The sequence below is a fragment of the Netta rufina genome, assembly GCF_964035555.1.
Source record: "Netta rufina genome assembly, chromosome: 18".
NCBI classification, from domain to species: Eukaryota; Metazoa; Chordata; class Aves; order Anseriformes; family Anatidae; genus Netta; species Netta rufina.
This window is the reverse complement of record NC_140142.1, coordinates 10,596,597-10,611,849: the sequence shown is the minus strand read 5'-3', so window position 1 is coordinate 10,611,849 and position 15,253 is coordinate 10,596,597. Positions and strand designations below refer to the sequence as shown.

General features: G+C 49.5%; 2 protein-coding genes across 2 annotated transcripts in view; one reads left to right on the top strand and one right to left on the bottom strand.

Moving 5' to 3' along the window:
- Nucleotides 1-15,253, top strand: part of LOC311216457 (antigen WC1.1-like) — a gene marked incomplete at both ends in the record, with an annotated part of 568,360 nt that overhangs the window by 167,384 nt on the left and 385,723 nt on the right. The gene's annotated exons all lie outside the window — the stretch shown is intronic.
- LOC311216576 (olfactory receptor 6E1-like) lies at nt 9,370-10,317 on the bottom strand (the record flags this gene model as incomplete). The annotated part of the gene is made up of 1 exon (XM_084298109.1): nt 9,370-10,317. One exon carries the CDS (start codon nt 10,315-10,317, stop codon nt 9,370-9,372), a length of 948 nt encoding a protein of 315 aa, XP_084154235.1.

Sequence of the window (15,253 nt, the reverse complement as noted above, 5' to 3'; positions counted from 1 at the left end):
CCACACCCACCAGGTTCTAACAGCAAGAAGGATGGTGACATGATCGGGGTAGGACGGGAGTGACCACTGGATCAGGATGATGGAGCAATGACAGCCTCAGTGAGTTGTGGTAGAGCCTCGGGCAGTGAGGCAGGGGCTGCCCATGGTCATGGAGGAATGCTGCTCCTCTTTTTCCTTCTCTTTTAAAGCCAGATACACACAGAATTGACTCCAGACCACGGCACACTCCTGGCCTCTCTCCCCTTGAGAAGTCAGCTGGAAGGATCTTCCAGCGTGCGCCAGGACAGGTAAGATCTCCCCAACCTACACCCAGCAGGCTGTAACAGTAAGCAGGATGGTGACACTCTTGTGCTAAGATGGCAGTGATAGCTCCATGAGGACGACGGTACACAGACAGACTCGGTGAGTCTCTAGAGACCGTTGATCACAGAGGCAGGGGCTGCCCGTGTTGACAGAGGGATGCTGCTCCTTTTGGTGCTTCTCTTTTGCAGCCAGAATCACACAGCCATTGGCACAAAAACACAGCACACTCCAGGCCACTCTCCCCTTGAGAAATCAGCTGGAATAAGAGCTGCCAACGCTCTGCAGAACAGGTAGTATCCCCCCAACCCACAGCCACCAGGTTCTAACAGCAAGGAGGACGGTGTCATTATCGGGGTAGGACGGGAGTGGTCGCTGTATGAAGACGACAGGATAATGACAGCCTCGGTGAGTTGCTGGAGACCCTCGGGCACTGAAGTAGGGGCAGCCTGTGGTCTCAGAGGGATGCTGCTCCGTTTTGTGCTTCTCCTTTTGCAGCCAGATTCACACAGCGATGGGAGCAAACCACAGCACACTCCTGGCCACTCTCCCCTTCAGAAATCAGCTGGAAGGAAGAGCTGCCAACCCTCTCCAGGACAGGTAAGATCGCCCCAAGCTACACCCCCGATGGTCCACAGCAAGCATGAAGCTGACAGAATGGGGGCAGGATGGCAGTGAATGCTGCATGAGGAAGACGGGACACAGACAGGCTCGGTGAGTCGCTAGATGCTCTTGAGCTGAGAGGCAAGGGCTGCCCATGGTCACAGGGAGGTGCTGCTTTGTTTTGTGTTTCTTCTCTTTCAGCCAGACATACACAGAGATGAGACCAGACCACGGCAAACTTCTGGCCTGTCTGCCCTCGACCACTCTTCTGGGAGGAAGAGCTGCCAATGCTCTCCAGGACCGGTAAGATTTCCCCAAACCACACCCCAGCATGGTCTCGTAGCAAGCAGGACAGTGACACGCTTGGGCCAGGATGGGAGTGACCGCTCAGTCAGGATGACAGGAGACGGATTGACATGGTGAGACGCTCGAGGTTGTTGGGCACAGAGGCAGGGTCAGCCCCTGGTCACATGGGGATGCTGATCTGTTTTTTCTTTCTCTTATTAAAGTCAGACACACACAGCGATGGGAAGCAGACAACGGCACAATTGTGGCGACTCTCCCTTTGAGAAGACATCTGGAAGGAACTTCCAGCGCTCTCCAGTAAGAGTAAGATCTCCCCAACCCACATCCACCACTGTTCACAGAAAGCAGGAATGTGACACCATCAGGCTAGGATGGCAGTGACCACTCCATGGAAACGACGGAACACGGAAAGCCTCGGTGGGTCACTAGAGACCCTTGGTCACAGAGGCAGGAGCTGCCCGTGTTCACAGAGGGATGCTGCTCTGTCTTGTGGTGCTTCTCTTTCAGCCAGAAATGCACAGCATGGAACCAGACAACGGTATAATCCTGGCCACACTCCCCTTTAGAAGTCAGGTGTAAGGAAAAGCTCCCAATGCTCTCCAGGACAGGTAATATCGCCCCAGCCCACACCAGCCATGCTCTTACTGCAAGCAGGATGGTAACAGGATTGGGTCAGGACATGCGTGACCGCTGGATCAGGATGATGGGATACAGACAGCCTCGGTGAGTCGCTGGAGACCCTTGGACACTCAGGCAAGCGCTGCCCATGGTTACAGGGGGATGCTGCTCCATTTGGTGCTTTTCCTCTTTTGGACAGAAACATACCTAGCAATGAGACCGGACCATGGCACACTGCTGGCCTCTCTTGCTTTGAGAACTCAGCCAGAAAAGATGCCAACACTCTACAGCACAGTTAAGACAGCCACAAGCCATTCTCCACCACGGTGTCACCACGCTAAGTGGGAATATGACACATTTAAGCTACAAGGAAGATCTCCTGGATATCAGGAAGATGCAAGATGGACAGCCTTGGTGTGAGGCTGGGAGAGCCTGGTGCAAGGAGGAAGGAATGGCTTCCAGTGCTGAGAGGGGGTGGCTGCTCGGTTCATCGCCTCCTCTGTTACAGCTGGAGACACTGACAGTGCTGGAATGAAGCTACACCCCCAATGGTCCACAGCAAGCAGGAAGCTGACAGAATAGGGGCAGGATGGCAGTGAATGGTGCATCAGGAAGACAGAACACAGACATCCTCGGTGAGTTGCTAGATACTCTTGAGCGGAGAGGCAGGGGCTGCCCATGGTCACAGGGAGGTCCTGCTTTTTTTGTGCTTCTTCTCTTTCAGCCAGACACACACAGCTGTGAGACCAGACCACGGCAAACTTCTAGCCTCTCTGCCCTTGACCACTCAGCTGGAAGGAAGAGCTGCCAACACTCTCCAGGACAGGTAAGATTGCTCCAGCCACACCTACCAGGCTCTAACAGCAAGCAGGAAGGTGACAAGTTCAAGTCAGGACAAGAGTGACTACTGCATGAGGATTACGGGACAGGGACAGCCTCGGTGAGTCACTGGAGACCCTTGGGCACTCAGGCAAGCGCTGCCCATGGTTACAGGGGGATGCTGCTCCGTTTGTTGCTTTTCCTTTTTCAGCCAGAAATGAAAAAGGCCTCGAGCCTCTGGCCTCGAGCACTCAGCTGGACAGTAGAGCTGCCAATGCTCTCAAGGGCATGTACATGTAAGATCGCCCCAACCGACATCCACCTGCCTCTAACAGCAGGCAGGAAGGTGACACGATGAGGCCAGGAGGGCAGTGACCGCTCCATGAGGACGATGGGACACGGACGGCCTTGGTGAGTCGCGGTAGAGCCTCGGGCAGAGAGGCAGGGGCTGCCCATGTTCACAGAGGGATGCTGCTCCATTTGGAGCTTCTTCTATTTCAGCCAGAATCACACGGCGATTGGACCAGTCCACGGCACACTCCTGGCTGCTCTCACCTTGAGAAGTCAGCTGGAAGGAAGAGCTGCCAATGCTCTCCAGGACGGGTAAGATTGCCCCAAACCATAGCCACCACTGTCCACACTAAGCAGGAAGGTGACACGATCAGGCTAGGACAGGAGTGACTGCTCCATGAGGACGATTGGACACGGACAGCCTCGGTGAGTCGCTAGATACACTTGAGCAGAGAGGAAGAGGGTTTATGAACAAGCCATAAATGTTTGTTCATTGTCTTTTGTATTATAAAAAACAAGGAGTTCTGTTTGAGGAGTGGGAGTTGCGAAAGCTCCCTGCTGAAGTAAGGAGCTCTATAATGCTTGGCTAGACAGTATGAAAATTCTTTTGCTTAATGTAACAGAAGAAGAGAACCCCCTCCCCTTCTCTCTTTCTGCATCTCAGTTGCCTCTTTTGTTCAAAGACACTGTTGCAAAGCTCATGTAACCATCTCCTGATAAGTTGTTAAACTAGTGTCTCAACATCCTGCCTTCCTGTCTCATGCTGGGCCAACATGACCAAATAAAAAAAAAAAAAAGAAGTTGAACCACAACGCCGAGGAAGACTATGGCCTTCATCTTCACGACCACCAGAGGGACAGAGATGACCCCCTAGCAACAGTGCGCGCAGTCGCAGAACATACCAGGATGTGCTGCGTAATCCTGGAATTACCAAGATATAAAAAGGGACCCTGGCGGAGGTGATGTGCGCGCCGTTGGAGGAGCAGAGACTCCCCGGCCGCCCAGTGCTGTTTTGCTTTCTGCTTGCTTACTCAATAAATTCCTTTCTATGATTAACACGGTGCTCTCTGAAAATTAATTAAGGGGGCAACTTATAACATTGGTGAAGAAGAATGCAGCCTAATGTCCGTCCATTTCCTGAGCCATGGCTGGCCGCAGCATGGGGGCTGCTGAGGAAGCCCAGAGTTGCATTTGTCCCAGCAGCTGTGGTGCCAGCAAATAGTAGCTGTCCTTTTACTGGCCTGGGAGTGTCCGAAAGGGGCTGGGACTGATGGCAAATGTCATCCTGCAGGGGAATCTGGAGGTGTCCTGTGCCTGGGCCAGGCCTCCTGTGCTGGCCTGGGGACTGGGGCTGGCCCTGCGGGACACAGGCACTCGGTGCTGGGGATCTCCCAGACAAGAGACCAGGACTCCTACAGCTTCACGGACCTCCATTTCCCAAGCCATGACTGTCCCCAGCCCTGGGGCTGCTGGGGAGGCCCAGAGCCACCTTTGTCCCAGCAGCTGTGGTGCCTTGCGAGAGGCTGCAGCTGTGGTGGCCATGCCCAGAGCCCTGCAGCAGCCTGCGGTGGGCACTGCCCTGGGGCCAGCCCAGCCTGGGCTGTTGGGCTGGGCTGGACTGGGGAGAGGGCATCGAAGTGGGGAGAGGTGGGCAGGGGCTGGGCTGGGCTGGGCAGTGCCTGGCAGAGGGCAACAGAAGCATGAGGGAGCGGTGGCAGCATTTAGGGGAGGGCTCCCAGCAGGGCTTGGTGCTGCAGAGCCAGGGCTGCACAAAGGGAGCCCAGAGCAGTAGGGGCAGGGAACTCAGCATGGCCCTTGCAGCCCCCTGCCCTGGTCCTGCCTCTCCCCTTGGCCTCAGCCCCGGCCTTGTCTCTGCTGGCAGGAGGGCTCTTGGCATGCACTTCCTGGCCTCCCCTCACCTCCACAGAGCTGCTGCCCACTCAGGCTGCTGCCACAAACGTGTCCTCACAAGCAGCAGCACCCCTTGGGCTGCTCCTCCTGGCCTCCCCCACCCCACTGCCTGGACTCCTTGTCTCTGCTGAGTCCCGTCTTTGTCACCCAAATGTGTCCCTTGGCTGTCAGCTCCCTCTGCCCTGCCCCACAGGATGACAAGAATTGGGTGGGACATATTACCATGGCGTGTGGAAGTATTTTTGTAATCTGCATTGGTGATGGCACAAAAAGACACTTCCTTCACCAGTTATCTATGTCCTTCTTCAGGTGAATTTTCAGGATCTCTATTCATCACAGGAGAAGAAATACTGATGGTCACCTGTACTTGCATTTCATTGCTTTCTCCATCATGGTGTACTCCCTCATCTTCCAGGCACTTCCACCCCTCTAGAATAAACTATCCATATTGAATGTCTCCTTTCTAGCTGCCTGTCTGGACCTATGCACTTTCCACTGTTCTCCTGTTTTGCCCCCCCTTACTCTTTGATCATTCAGACCACTCTCACTGACCCAGTTGCTGCTTTGAGCTTCATTGAATTCAAGCTTGCCCATCAGTTAGCAGTCTGCCTAATTGTTTCTGTAGCAAGCTTCTCATCATTTATGATTGAATTAAGATCATATGGAATATTACCAATCTTAAAACCTATAATTTCTCATCAGTCAATATAAAATACTTAATTTACAGTCATGCTTTTGGGAAGGTAAACCTGACTGGAGACGTACAAGATGAGGAGCTTGCTTTGCTGTTTGGAAAATTGCTGCATGTTTTCTTGTTGTTTGTTTTATAATAAGGAAAAACCCTTCTGTGCTTGTGTGCAGACAGGTCTCTGAGGAAAGCAGATGGGTGCTGGTGCAAAGGGGCTGTAACATCCAGCTGCAGACTTCAGTGCAGTTGTGTGGTGTAAGGGAAAGTGATGCAAGCGCCAGGTGGCCAATGAGAGAAGTGTCAGGGTTGGGGTGGTGAGGAGCAAGGTTGTCCATGCGCTGTCAGGCCTCAAGAGTCTGCTTTTCCTCCCTATGTCCATCTCCATAGGGGAAGCCCTGGGTTCTCTGAGCCTCTTTGTTTTGGTCAGACAAAAGCAGAAAGGTCAAGTCTTTACCCCAGCCTGGAGGAGAGATCATGCACCCCCATATCTCACTCAGGGCTCTTCCTGGGTTCTGTGGGGTAGTGGGAGATTCCCATAATATCATGTGAAGGACAATGGTATGACACCTCCCAGCATTTGCACACAGTTGAACGGAGAATACATGGTCCCAATGCCATGAGTATAATTTGTCTCCTCATAAGCCATGGCTGCGGTCACAAAGATGTCAGTGCTACTGCAGCCTTCCATTTTTGCCAGAGCACTCTGCCTTCTCCTCTGCAGGCTTTCCTATGCTGTCCCACTCCTCTCTAAAAGCTGCAGACAGCCACTTCTCTTCTCCACCTTGCTCTCACTCTGCTATTCCCATGATTTCACTGATGCCTCTCCATTCTTGCCAGCTGTCCCTTCAAACACAAGGGCAGGGGCTGATCCAAACTACCTGTGTGTGATCTCTGGACCCACAAAACCAGTTCCAGTGCCTCACTTCCAAGCCAAGAACTTCATCTGAATATCTAATCTAAATCTACCCTCTTTCAGTTTAAAAGCATTCCCCTTGTCCTATCACTGCACACTCTGAGAAAATATCTCTCCCCTGCTTTCCTGTTGCCCCCCCTTAAGTAGTGGATGGATTCTATGAAATCTCCTCAGAGCCTTCTCTTCTCCAGGCTGAACAACCCCAATTCCTCAGCCTGTTTTAATAAGTGAGGTGCTCTAGCCCCTTGATCATCTTTGCGGTCCTCATATGGACTTGCTTTAATAGCTTCATGTCATTGTTATATTGGGAGCCACAGAGCTGAATGCAGTACTCCAGGTGAGGTCTTGGGAGAGCAGAGTGGAGGGGGAGAATCACCTTACCCGTTCTCCTCCCAGCCTGAATTTGTGCTTGGGATTGCCGTGGCCCAGATCCAGGACCAGATGATGGTTGGACCAGGTAATCACAGAAACATAGAATCATCTAGATTGGAAGAGACCTCCACGATCAACGAATCCAACCTCCAACCTAATACTAACAAGTCCTCCACTAAACCACATTGCTAAGTTCTACATCTAAACGTCTTTTAAAGACCTCCAGGGATGGTGACTGAACCACTTCCCTGGGCAGCCCATTCCAATGCCTAACAACCCTTTTGGTAAAGAAGTTCTTCCTAATATCCAACCTAAAACTCCCCTGGCACAACTTTAGTTCATCCCCCCTCATCCTGTCACCAGGCACGTGGGAGAATAGTCCAATCCCCACCTTGCTGCAGCCTCTATTAAGGTATTTACAGAGAGCTTATTATACTTATTAGGTTCATGTTGTCCCAAATCTCAACCTTGTCCAGATCCTTTGGATGCCATCCTTTTCTTCTATTGTATCAACTGCAACATTCAGCTTGGTGTCATCTGCAAACTTGTTGAGGGTGTACTTGATCCCACTGTCTAGATCATTGATAAAGATAATCAACAGTACTAGTCTCAGCACAGACTCCCCAAGGTGCACCACTTGTCACCGGCCTCCACTGTGCTCAAGAAAGGGGTGGGTACACACCACACGTCACCCAATGGTTTTACTTGCATGACCATGGAGAAGACATGAGAAAATGGGATAGGAAAACTACCTTGACCCTAGAGGTATGGACATGTGAATTTCAAGGAGAAACAATGGTCAAAGAGGGGCCTTCTGAGAAAATTGCTGCTCCAGTTTCCAGTAGGCAGTCCCTGAGACACAGTAACAAATACTGTGACCAGGGCTAGAGGGGCGCTGCTTCCAGCCAGCTTGAGGGAAGAGACAGTTGGGTTTATTGGACTGTGTGGATTTGATGGCCTGGAACTTCAGACACACAAGAGTGAAAGGCTCAAGTGGACACTGGTACAAAGTGTACTGTAATGCCATCAAACCACAAAGGGGCAAGTCCATTTGTATTTCTGCAGTGACAGGGGGATCCCAACCGGTAACAGTATTGGAGGTAATTGGGACTGGCCTGGAGGCTCTGTACATCCTTGGCATAGACTACTGCAGGAGAGGGTACTTCCAAGAGCCAAAAGTTTTCGGGGTGGGGGGGTTGGCATATCTGCCTTGGAGACAGAGGACATCAAACAGCTGTCTGCCTTGATCTGGTCTCTCACAGGACCCTTCTGTTGTGGATTTGTTGGGGGTCAGAGAAGAGCAGGTGCTGATGGCCACCCCAATGGTGCACCTGAGGCAGTATCACACTAACTGAGACTTCCTGATTCCTATCCATGATCTGGCTCATCAAGTGGAGAGCCAAGGGGTGAACAGCAAGACTCTCTCACCCTTTAATAGTCCCATATGGCCAGTGGACTCTCGTGGCCTGAATGAAGTCATGCCACTTCTGAGTGCTGCAGTGCTGGACATGGTAGAACTTCAATATGAACTAGAGTCAAGGCAGCCAAGCGGTATGCCACAACTGATATTACTGACATGCTTTTCTCCAGCCCTTTGGCATCAGCGTGCAGACCACAACTTGCTTTCCCTTGAAGGGCTGTCCAGTCCACCTGGAATCGACTGCTCCAGGGGTGGAAATACAGCCCTTCCATTTGCCATGGAAGGGCTGTGCTTTATTTATTTATTTATTTATTTATTTATTTATTTATTTATTTATTTATCTATTCAGTACTTTCTTCTCTTAATCTGTCTACTTGGCAGTAGAAGATTTCACCTGTATTGGTGATATTCTACACTTCAGAGACTGATCATTCTCTGGATGGGGATGTTAGTAACAGCAGAATATAGTGACTTTTTATTCCTCACTCAATTCCTGCATTTAAGAAGCTTAGAACTTTTCAAGTTATGAAAGTTCAGTGAAATTAAAAATATTAAAATGACTTCCCTCCCTCCCCCCCCCCCTTTTTTTTTTCAATCTGCGGTTGCCCTTTTGCCTTTCCACTCCTTTCAGCCTTTCCACATCTATGTCACACACAGAGATGTTTTTGTGCCCTGCAGGCACATACCTCTATTCAACCAAGAGCCCACTCCAGAATCCTAAGAGACCTGAAGCTGCTGCAGCTCCATGCCCCTGGGTCCAACAAGAGCAAGGCAGAGTGCGTACACCCAGCAGGCACACACACAAGCCCACACAGACAACACGTAGGCATCAATACATGGCTGGACATAGGTGAATGCAGGCATGCACACTCAGTGTTCACACAAGCACAAACAGCGGAAATGGCCTTATCCTGATCCCCTCTCTGGCTGAGCAGGACAGAGGCCCATTAGTAGGAAATGTAAAGTGGTGGTGTCTGTGTGTGAATGTGTGCATGTGTGTGTGTGTGTGCAAGGTAGTTCTCTCCAGCAGCTGTGATCAGACACTCAGCCTGCCCAGGACAAGTCCCTGGCTCCCAGTCTCTCCAGTTGAAGGCACTTGGACATATGCTCTTCAAAAATGCATCACGATTAGGGGAAAAGCTGTGCTGATGCAAGGGCCATAACTTCCTTCAGGGCCAGCATCACGGCCTTGTTTCTAAGACTGTAGATGAATGGGTTTAAGAATGGGTACAGGACAGTGTTCAGCAAAGCTACAATGCTGTTGGTCTCCAAAGAAACATGTCCTGAGGAGTGTGCATAGAGAGCTATGCAGCTTCCATAGACAACGGCCAAGGTGGTGAGATGGGAGGAACATGTAGCAAAAGCTTTTCTCCTTGCAGAGGCTGCTGGCATTTGTAGAATACAGAAAAAGATGTGCGTGTAAGATGCCAGAGTTAAACACAAGGAAGACAGCACAATAAACGATATGAAAAACGAGTCTATTTTCCAAAGCAGGGTGATGTCAGAGCAAGACAGTTGAAATAAGGGGGTGCTGTCACAAAAAAAGTGCTGGATCTTGTTCGAACCACAGAAAGTGAGCTTGGAGAGCAGCACCAGGCGGTAAATCGAGAATATGAAGCCCATGACCCAAACAGCAGCAACCAGCTGGATGCAGAGCTGATGCTTCATGATGGCAGCATAGCGCAAAGGCTGGCAGATGGCAATGTAACGGTCAAAGGACATGACCACAAGGAGAGCTAATTCTGCACCACCCAGGGCAAAATAGAAGGAGGACTGGGCAAAGCAGCCGCCTACTGAGATTGTTCTCCTGCCAGAGCTCAGAATAACCAAGAGTTTGGTGCTTGTGGAGGACGTAAACCAGATTTCCAGGAATGCCAAATTGCCAATGAAAAAGTACATGGGGGTTTGTAGGCGGCTATCCACACACACCAGGAAAATGATGGCTGCATTCCCCATCACTGTAGTCAGGTACATGAGTAGAAGGACCATGCAGAAAAATAGCTGTAACCTTTGTTCAAGCTCTGTGAAGCCTGAGAGGATGAATTCAGAAATGACAGTTCCATTGCCTACTCCCATGCCCAATTTCCATTCATCCTGCTGAGGCAGGAACATGGCAAAACCAAGTAAAATAATTTCATGGTGTGGATGCAAGGTTATCTCCTTCCTTCTCTCTTTCCTTGCTTGCAGGCTTCCTATACAACAGAGAGAGGAGACTCTGTTGGACCTTCCTCACACTCTGACCTTTCCATTTCACATATCATGCAGAGTCAACAGGGAATTTCTTGTCTTCTTTCCAACCTTGTCCATCAGCCACAAATGATTCTTTCTCAAGAACACAGGACTAATAACGGGTTGTTAGCGATTGCACCCTGTTCCCGGGAAGGTCCTCATTTACTCAGAACAATTGCAAACACCCGTTGTAACAATGTTTCAAAAGGAAATCTCATCTTCTGCACAAGTATTTTCTATTATGTAGATGCTAAACCATGAATTCAAATATGTATATTGAAAGTTATTCTCTCTCCTCTTCAGTACTTGCCTTTTTGGACTACCAGCAGCTGAGGATCCCCTGGTTTATTTCAAGAGAAAGAAATTTCAGGTCTTTCTTTTGTAGTGCTGTGATTTCTTCTTTGTCATCTTCCCTTATTTCTTGAGGAAAGAAGGAAAATGGGGACCGAGTGTAGCTTGCCTCTTTCAGTACTGTAAAGTAAGGCCAAAATTCATTACGGTCCCACCAGGTCAGTAGAAACAGATCTATCACAATCTCATCTGACTTCTTTCTGCACTAAAAAGCAAATATATCCAGAATTGCTCTTTGTTCTTACTATCAGACATTCTCAACTAAATGCCTTGTTTTTCTGAGCGGTGGAAAAATCTTGTCCTCTTCAAAAGCTTAAGGATAGTCCTTGTAGTACAAAGAGGAAGTGCCTAAAAAAAGCAAAGTACCAAGTACTACTGTGTAGGTTTATATTTCACTTGTCTAAAAGTCACATCCTTCAGGTTGAGCTATTTGACTTACTCCCATCCCGTCAATGCTGAGAGAGAGAAGAGCATCTGAAAGAGATCCCTCACCTTTATTTTGCATGGCAGTTCTAGGCTGGGATGACCCAGACACGAGCACTTTTTCTTGCCTTCATTGATTGTTGGGGGATCCTCAGGAGAACAAGTTCTCACAGGCACCAGGAGTGAAGTAGGTTAAACTCATTACTCAAGTCTCTGATGATTGTAGTAAATTACTCTCCTCTGTAAATCAAACTACTCCTCTAACAGGAAAACAAACAAAACTAAAACAAAAACCACAAGAGAAACTTGTTCAGCAAAGACAGGAATTTACTCCTTCACCTTTCCCTATGTGTTTAGACATAGAAAGGATCAGAACAGATGACCACAAAAAGCGACCACTTCAAAATGCAAGGGTGGGGGAGGAGATGATGGGTTTGAAGCAGTGAAGTAGTTTCTCCATGGGCTGTGTTGTCCTCTCTGGACCTGTCCCAGGACGGAATGGGTGCACTTAGGCAGGAAAATGGGAAGCTCAGAAGTGGGGAGTTTTAAGGACTTTTAACATGGGGCTTGGGCTGGTCTTAGACTCCAAGTGCCCTGCCTTGCTCTTTGCCTCTAGACTGGCAAAGAGGAATCTGTGCACTGGCTTCATCTGGAAAACTTGTTGAGATTAACCCATTAGCTGTAATAGTTTTAGCAGAAGCTCAAGCCCAGTCACCAACGGCAATATGTTGTGGTTTAGCCCTGACAATCAGCTAAGCACTGAGGGGATCTGATCCAAGACTTTTTCCCATGCAATGAGGAAAAATAAGAATGGGAGGCAGTGACGGGAAACAAGTCTGGTCAGTCACATTAATCATAAGATCACAAGAACATAGAAAGATTTAGTTTCAAAGGCACCTTAAAGATCAACCAGTTCCAACTGCCCTGCCATAGTCAGGGGCACCTTCCACCAGACCAGGTTGCTCAAAGCCCCATTAAGCCTGGCCTTGAATACTTCCAGGGGTGGGACACCTACAGCTCCTCTGGTCAATCTGTTCCAGTGCCTCACACTCTCAGAGAATACTATTTCCTCTGAATATCCAATCTAAATCTACCCTCTTCTAGTTTAAAAGCTACCTCTCTTCTGAATGGAAATGCAGGATGGGGAGACCCAGTGGGCACAGTTGTTTTTGCTGGTGCTGCTAAGGACAAGAGATATAAATCCCAACTTGTCTCAGGAGCCTCACATTGAAATGTAGGTGCACGGGGTTCACATCCAAGCCTGATACATGAACTCCTCATTCTGGTGGAGATGGTCAAGGAAGGGGAACACTGTTTTGCAAGCACCCAGCAGAGAAGAGAACAGAAGCTGTCCCAGTCCATGTCTTTTCTATCTCCTGCAGCAAGTGTTATTGGGGGACAGTCACCTTAAAGGCCTATGTCATATTTTCTGATCCATGCAGAATTTTCAGATAACCAAAGGCATCAGAAATGGCCCCAGAAACCAATATCCGGATTATCTCACCTAGTTTTATTCACAGACTCTCATCTGCATGGTATCTCTTCTCCAGCTGGACCCCTCTCTTCACATCTAATTCCTTTTCCAAGGAGTCCCCAGTGGGCTGCAGCAGCTCAGTACTTTGGCAACTTGGTTATATATGTTGCACTTGGGCTATTGCCCATGGTGGGGGTTAAGAGAAGCTCCTTTCCTCTTCTTGTCTCACACCTGGCTTTCTCATCTGGAAGAAATCTCAGCTGATGAGCTACAGGCTTCAGAAAAGTTATGTCTCTCTGTGAAACTCCAGAGAAATATCCTCATCAATCAAAGTGTTCATGGAGCAAGGATCTGTGTGGGTTGTGTTTGCTGAAAGCTGAGAATCAGACCACTGTAAAACTGTGATCTCTGGTGGGCTAAAGCAGCCCTGTGTTTCAGTTCTCCTCTGCGCTGAGGAAGGATGCTGCCAGCTGGCACTGAGAAAACCAGAACCTTTGTAGGTTCTTTGTATATTATAGGACATTCTAAGGAAACTAGGAGGGATTTGGGACAAGGGAACTACAAGGTGCAACTGCAGACTTGAGTGGAGAAATCTGATGTCAGAAGTGATGCACGTCCTAGGGGATCAATGAGAGAAATGGTGTGAGCTGGGGAGGTGAGGAGCAAGGTTGTCTCTACAGTGTCCAACTTCTCCTACCTGTCCAGACCCCTTTAAGAGACTCTTAGGCCTTTCTGTGTCTTAATAAGTCCCAAGGTGTAGTTGCTGCTAAGTCTATCGACTTCAGCTTCTGAGAACAGACTGATGAAATGTCATGATGAATATCATGATGACAGCCAAAGACAGAAGCCAAACATGAAGTTCTTGAAAGCATTGATTGGTTCCAATGAGGGCCATTTCTGACAAAGCTCCATGGACTCCTTAGAGCAGGCAACCGGAGGCCATGATTACAGGTAGGCCAAGGCCCTGTGCAGGTGGCTCTGAGGCTGAGAAAGTGCTGGGTTTGTTTCATCAAGCAGAAAGGCCAAGGCCTGCTGCCAGCCCTGGGCAGAGAGCTTCTGTCTCTCACAAAGGAGCTCCGGGCACTTCCTCAGACAGTGGGATGTGGTATGCAGTGCCAAGTGAAAGACAGAGGTGTGACACCTCCAGGCCTCTGTCAGGAGGTACAAAAAGGAGAGGAGCCCCAGTTGTATTGTCATGTTAGTGAACCACATCTCCTCCTAGGCCTTGGTGGAAGAGACCTGCCATAGCCAAGGACAAGACCTTGGTTTTCTTGGCTAAGCTTTGCCTTGTCAGTGCCCTTGTCCTTCTCCACTGCTGGCTATCCTATACTGTTCAACACCTGTCTCTGTTTCCCTGCAGGCTGCAAACATTCATCTGGCTTTCCCACCTGGCACTCACATAGGAATTTCTGTGCATTCATTGATGTCTGTACCCTGTCCAGCTGTGCCTGAAACACAAACCCATGGACTGAGAATGGATTTCATCCAGGATACCTCTGACACTATAACACATCCCCTCCACTAAAGTATCTTCCTTCTCATGTCCACCTCCCACCATCAAAGCTTCACTTTGAGTCAGGTTTCCTCTTCCATGCTGTTTCCCATGAGCAAGGAAAGTTCCAACATCTCAGAAACCATCCTTCACACAGGGATCCACACTCATCAACATTCCCATGGCCTGTCAGCTGACCAGACACAAGGAACCTCACCATGATCTTCCAGACTATGTGGCCTTCCTGATGGACTTTCACCTCCTTAGATAGACACAACCAAGCCACATACCTGCTGCTCTCTGCTCATGTACTCAGGCACAAGACACTTGAAAACCCACAGCCAAGGCAGGTTCTGCATGGGCCTTTCAGGAATTTGGGCAGAGGGCATCACGCAAGCACCATGCCAGCCAGGTGCTTTCTGCTGGCCTGTGAGAGACGCTGGGAGATGAGAGCCTGATGGACCATCCGCCAGCCAGAAGGGAAAGGTTGACCTGGCAGCTACTTCAGAAAGATGAGACTTCCCAGTCCCTGGCCCAGCTATGCTCCTGCTGCTGGCCTATCAGCTCCAGAGGCAGAAGTGATTTCACAGTCCCCACCAAAGGTAAATGCTTCCTACAGGAGAGAGAGTTTCTAAGGCACAATTGACACCCTATAGGAACATACAAAGCTGGCACCCTCCTTGATGCCCAGCACCTAACAAGACAAAGGAAAAGTCCTTGTCATCCTCCAAGGCCATACATATCCAGATGGCCTTTCAATTTCTCAAGAGATTGGACAAACCTATGCGCAAGCTCTGTTAGGTACTAGGGCAGGACGTTGAAATAAAAATTTACACTAGCTGCATGTCAGCAGCTCCTCAGTTCCTTATGGCGTCTAAAATGACACCCTCATAGACCAGCCATGTACTTGAAGAGGGCCTATCAGGCCATCAGGCACAAGTGCCCTGACACCCACCTGCACAGCCATGGGCCTCCTGCTGCCTCCTGAGATCCTGAGGCACAGCTAACCTCAGCAGAGCATCCCCACCCATGTCCTCCTTGAT